The following is a 6,604-nucleotide window of genomic DNA, read 5'->3' as shown; positions in this document are numbered from 1 at the left end:
TGCACTGAGACAGTGTATAGGAGTGCAAGGCAGTGGTCTGCACTGAGACAGTGTATAGGAGTGCAAGGCAGTGGTCTGCACTGAGACAGTGTATAGGAGTGCAAGGTAGTGGTCTGCACTGAGACAGTGTACACATCATTTTGGCATTCACTACAATACTACAGCATTCCACACATCAGTCAGTTGTCCACTTTAAATAATTTAAAATATATTTAATATGTGATGATATTAAATTACTTTAGATTTTTATTTATCAGGTTTCAGTGATTGTGAAACTTTTCCATTTACTGTGGACTTTTTCTGCTTTTTAGGTGCACCAAATCCCTGGTATTGACCACGCTACAAAATAACAACAATAATGAACTCTTCGCCAACCCATAATAAACTCAAGCAAACTTTGTACTCCATATACCTGCTTGGCGATGTCAAACAAAATGTTATTTTGGTCATTATGGGTTGGTGGGTTCGTCCAATATTGTTTAAATAATGAACTCCATATGAACCAATATAAACTCCTTATGGGCTAATAATGATCTCTATACGTGCCAATAATGAACTCCATATGAACCAATATAAACTCCATACAGGCCAATAACGAGTTCCATATGAACCAATATAAACTCCATACAGGCCAATAATGAACTCTATACCAGCCAATAATGAACTCAATAGGAACCAATATAAACTCCACATGGGCCAAGAATGAACTCCATATGAACCAATATAAACTCCATATGAGCAATCCAATAATGAACTCCATGTGAACCAATATAAACTCCATATGGCCGATAATCAACTCATGTGAACCAATATAAACTCCATATGGCCAATAATCAACTTCGTGTGAACCAATAAAAACTCCATGTGGTCAATAATCAACTCCATGTGAACCAATATAAACTCCATATGGTAAATAATCTACTTCAAGTGAACCAATATAAACACTATACAGACCAACAATGTACAAATGTGAAAAATAATCAGATCCATATTGACTAATAATGAACTTTATATGAACCAATATTATATAATGAACTCCATATTGACCAATTACCTTAAATATGCCATCACTTCCTGCATATACACTCTGTACATGTGGACTAGATGGTAACATTGTTATAATTCGATCTGTACGCTGTGCAACTTCAGCCGGTGATTCTGCCACTTGTATGGGTGTTATAGCTTCGGGGTAGACATCGTAAACAACGAGTGCGTAACCATGTTTTATCAAATTCTGTGCCATGGGTCCTCCTATGTTACCTAAACCTATGAATCCTACAGGTGAACCATTTGCCTGAAAAATTTAATTTACAATAAACAATAATTAACACATTAATAAATAACTAACACGTCCCTTTTTTCAAAAATGTGTTTATGCCAGGCAACAGTTCAGAACTTTGAATGTCACTGTTGTTTCTCCTGATTTTTTTTGTATGTGCAAATTGCAACTAGTATTGACACATACATTGTAGTGCATTTTTGCCACAGAAGTCATATTCATGTTTGGGACTACATGACAGGGCTGTGAGGCCATCTCTCTGTCAAATGGCAATATTAATGCGCTATCCTGGTGTCAACCAGGCTCGGTCAAACAAAAGAACATGTGGACCTTAATCAAGGATCCCCAGAAGCCACATTCGTTAGTGTATGAATCTCAGCCAGTGGAATTGGCCTTCCCATTGAGTCTGTGGCACACTCAACCAGTGTATGTGCCAACCTATTTTCTTTACAGTCTAAGGTAGGATTTGAACTTGGGTCTACCAATCATGAGTCTAATGTGACAACCACTATGTTACTAGTGGTTGGTCTTTAAACAATACAAGTCAATTTTGTAAAATTAGCACCTCTTTGTTTGTAAGTAAATACATTCTGACGATAGACGCAGTCTTTAGATTGAAAGCTACAATTCTTTCAAAATCAATTCCACCCCGATGTAACATGGGCAAAGCGGAATTCACGATCAGTTCACGCTACTCAAGAACAAAACAACGTGTTTATTGCGTGATTGGGTAAAATACAATTGAACTGTTATCATCGTGAATCATGTAAAAACTCTTCTTTCAAGACTTCTTTTACCTTTTAAAAATTGCTAATCACCTCTTTCGAAAACCATCATGCAGTTTTCATCTGAAATCAATACCAACACATTGTGTTTCGACATCGCTTTACTTCCGCAATGTAATTTTTATGATCACGATCATTTGGAAAACTTTGGGTTCTACCGACATTACCATGCGGCATTCTGATTAGTTAATGGCGTTTTCGACCCACCGGGTCAAAGGACACATGCCGGTCAACTAATGTGTCACAACTATCATGGCAGATCTGTATTTTTCAGTGATAGAGTGATCAAAAATAATTACTCCCGAAAAAACTAGTTCAAATTTTACGTTTTTTTCATAACTGAGTAAGAGGAATTATTGGTATAACCGGTGTATAACATCGCGAAGCAAGTTATGTCACGTCGTAACTTTGATGATCGTTTAGAAGTGTTATTTGTTCGTTCATTAATACTGTAAATGTAATCGTTCACGGTTGTAGAAGCTGATGGTCGGAATAATAACCAGCAATCGGCCAAATAATTACGTGGTCGATTTTTTGAAGGAGAATTTTATAGTAAATAATTTATTTGTTTCTTCTTAGTCTGCAGCATTTGCATTTCGAGAATGTTTCATTTTTAAATTCAAACTCTTCTAAATTGTGAAACGTAATATTTTGACTCAAAAAAAAAAAAATTACACTGTGGCGGAGCTCATTAATATTACAAAAGTGCCCAAAATAAAAGTGTTTATAACACTGTGTGAAGCAAATAAATATCTGCCACTTTGTTTTTGAAAATATGTGTTGTTTATTGTGTGGGTGTAAATGTGTTTTGGTCAATTCCCATTATTATGTAAATGATATGCAAATTATATACAAATTAGAATGCCACAGTGGTTTAAATTCCTGGGGAGAACACTGATGTTACTAGTGATTGGTCTTGAATAATATCAATGAAGGCTTAAGGTAGGATTTGAACTTGGGTCTACCAATCATGAATCTAATGTGACAACCACTATGTTACTAGTGATTGGTCTTGAATAATATCAATGGAGGCTTAGGGTAGGATTTAAACTTGGGTCTACCAATCATGAGTCTAATGTGACAACCACTATGTTACTAGTGATTGGTCTTGAATAATATCAATGGAGGCTTAGGGTAGGATTTAAACTTGGGTCTACCAATCATGAGTCTAATGTGACAACCACTATGTTACTAGTGATTGGTCTTGAATAATATCAATGGAGGCTTAAGGTAGAATTTAAACTTGGGTCTACCAATCATGAGTCTAATGTGACAACCACTATGTTACTAGTGATTGGTCTTGAATAATATCAATGGAGGCTTAAGGTAGGATTTAAACTTGGGTCTACCAATCATGAGTCTAATGTGACAACCACTATGTTACTAGTGATTGGTCTTTAATAATATCAATGGAGGCTTAGGGTAGGATTTAAACTTGGGTCTACCAATCATGAATCTAATGTGACAACCACTATGTTACTAGTGATTGGTCTTGAATAATATCAATGGAGGCTTTCAAACAAGGATGCATTAACCTTTACACTATCAAACAGAGTGATTGTACCAATGTGATGGAAACAAAAGTTTTGTTTTAGGCCTTAGTGACCGCCAAAGTGGATATCAAGATAAGAAACACAAGTTTTGTTTTAGGTCTTAGTGACCACCACAGTGGATATCAAGATAAGAAACACAAGTTTTGTTTTAGGCCTTAATGACCACCACAGTGGATATCAAGATAAGAAACACAAGTTTTGTTTTAGGCCTTAATGACCACCACAGTGGATATCAAGATAAGAAACACAAGTTTTGTTTTAGGTCTTAGTGATCACCACAGTGGATATCAAGATAAGAAACACAAGTTTTGTTTTAGGTCTTAGTGACCACCACAGTGGATATCAATATAAGAAACACAAGTTTTGTTTTAAGCCTTAGTGACCACCACAGTGGATATCAAGATTAGAAACACAAGTTTTGTTTTAGGCCTTAGTGACCACCACAGTGGATATCAAGATTAGAAACACAAGTTTTGTTTTAGGCCTTAGTGACCACCACAGTGGATATCAAGATTAGAAACACAAATTTTGTTTTAGGCCTTAGTGACCACCACAGTGGATATCAAGATAAGAAACACAAGTTTTGTTTTGGGCCTTAGTGACCACCACAGTGGATATCATGATAAAAAAACACAAGTTTTGTTTTAGGCCTTAGTGACCACCACAGTGGATATCAAGATAAGAAACACAAGTTTTGTTTTGGGCCTTAATGACCACCACAGTGGATATCACGATAAAAAGCAGGTAAACATACCTTACTCTGGCTGGAAACTGAAAAAAGAAGGAAAAAAATGTATTAAAATATTATTCAGGTGTTGAATGGTGTGTTTCACAAAATGAATGAAATGAAGTTTTACTGCTGTACAAAAAACAGAGAAGATGAGTGAAATTTTAATTAGACCAAATATTATAAACATTGTAATAATACTGTAAACCACTTTTTTTAGCAGAAGACAAATTCAATAAGTCAACTAACATTGTGAAATTTTGTAGGCAGTGAACAATACTGTTCTAAACCCTGTGTCAGTGACTTTTGAAAAATGTTGCCATGGCACTTCTGTTTACTAAGCATACCTGAGTACTACTGTAGAATATTTTATTTTTGCTGGAATTAATTTTCGCTGAAAAGACTTTTTGGGTGTTTTGTATGGAATTTATTTTCATTGATTTTAAAATATAGGGAAAAAAAGATATATACGCTGGATTTTATTTTCACTGAATCATTCATTTAGCGAAAATAGTGAAAATTAATTCCAAGCTAAAATAAAGTATTTTACAGTATAATACCTTTTCAATTTCACTGTAGGCTTGTAAACTCTAACGGTGTCCCGTTGTCAACATATCACTATGACGCCATTATCAAACAAAGCAACGATGACATCTTGGACCAAATTATTTTATTTCGGGTGACAATGAGGGTGGTGCCAGGAAATATTTAATCTTCATTTACTTGTTTAAGTTGTCAGGTAAAAGTAATGAACAAATGAATGTCTCACCAATTTTTCTTATTTCATAGGTATGCAAGACAGAGAGTATTGTTATAGCAAGAATAGTACAAGTTTATCACAAGAATACAGTGAAGTATACACAAAGGCAGTACTGTGATTGTATCAACCAATGTGTAGCAGAGGTAGTTGCAATCCTGCACTGCCTGAGTACATACTTTGTGGTATTCTCATGATTACCCTATTATATATATTATGCATCTTTTACTGCTCATAGTAATAATTTAATGAGAGATTATAATCATACTCAATCGTCGGTGACACAAATTAACATGAAATGAAGGTGCATTGCAAAGAAAACCACGGTGAATTTAGGCAAAATTTATCAACTGCAGAGAAGAAGGCCAATGAAAATGAGATGAACCTTGACCTCTGGAAATACATGCCTTAGCAACTCAGGTCACCACCTATGATAATACAATGTACAATGTGACATCATGACCGATACGTGCTGCGCATCAAGGGCAGCCCTTAAGATTTCGCTAATTTGGATCACAAAGTACTGATTAAAATACGGTCTGAGTGGGACAAAAATTAAACTCCATTGGTCATGGACGTTTTCGTGTGTAAAACACAAGAAGGACGAAAATAATTTGTTATTTATATACCGTACTGTTGCACACATTCCAATGAAGATGAAAGTACATAATTGAATTGGTATGGATGAGATATCATGTATGCCTGAATAAATATCTAAAAAAACACAAATTTCTATTTCTGTGTAATTTATTATGTATTTTACATGGCTACTCAATTTTTCAAAGAGCATTATTTTTCCTGTGCTGTTTGAAAACAACATCTCATTGCCGATGGATATTTCTACCAGCGGGGGCGCTTCACAAAAGAAAGTTGTCAGATTATATTTCGGACTATAATTTAAACAATCTGAACTGAATTACCGGTATGGATGCATTGTACACGTGATTTGATGTAAATTATACAATGCCATATCCTAGTAAGGGTCGTTGGTGTTTCAAAGTGCGAGACAATTCTTTGATTAAAGAAAGTTAATTTTACTAGTGTCGTACAGTTTCTGTGGAGTACATGACAATATCAGGGGACCAGCAACTATTGAAGAGCGAACGTGCACACTTTACACACGTACTCCACTGCAAAATGAGTACACACAGCACCACACAAGTACAGATACACCTTACGCACCTGCAAAAGTCCTAACCGGGCCATGGGTACGATGGAAACTGACAAAACGGCAAGACAGCAAGCGAGCACTTCTACACAGAGACGCAATTTTGAAACTAGAGGATTATGGGAATTGTCGCAGAATGACATTTGGCCTTAGATTGAACTCAACTTCGCACTGCAAAAGTATAAATTACTTGGCTTTGTTTTTCACACGGTATCGGCTGGTATCTAGTGTAAGAAATAGACAAGGGATGAAGGCTCCAGCCAGCTCACATTTTTTAAACTCGAAAAAACAGACGAAAAAAATAAAAAATAAAATCTAAAAAAAATACCAGGTTG

The 6,604-nt window shown here is 35.6% G+C and overlaps 1 protein-coding gene across 1 annotated transcript; it reads right to left on the bottom strand.

The window, feature by feature from the left end:
- Positions 1-246: 246 nt before the first annotated feature.
- LOC146730169 (3-hydroxyisobutyrate dehydrogenase, mitochondrial-like) lies at positions 247-5,296 on the bottom strand. The gene is made up of 4 exons (XM_085494464.1): positions 5,281-5,296; positions 4,372-4,388; positions 1,055-1,294; positions 247-339 (listed from the first exon to the last, which is right to left on the bottom strand). Exons 1-4 carry the CDS (start codon positions 5,294-5,296, stop codon positions 247-249), a joined length of 366 nt encoding a protein of 121 aa, XP_085350590.1.
- Positions 5,297-6,604: the final 1,308 nt, after the last annotated feature.

The sequence above is a fragment of the Saccoglossus kowalevskii genome, chromosome 20 (genome assembly GCF_978046115.1).
Source record: "Saccoglossus kowalevskii chromosome 20, keSacKowa6.1, whole genome shotgun sequence".
NCBI lineage: Eukaryota > Metazoa > Hemichordata > Enteropneusta > Harrimaniidae > Saccoglossus > Saccoglossus kowalevskii.
This window is presented reverse-complemented; position numbering and strand designations above follow the sequence as displayed.

Bases quoted from the DNA above. Each gene is read 5' to 3' on its own strand.
- LOC146730169 (XM_085494464.1), bottom strand. The intron at 340-1,054 runs GTAATTGGTCAA...GTTATTTTGTAG, and splicing joins GAAGTGATGGCATATTTAAG to CGTGGTCAATACCAGGGATT.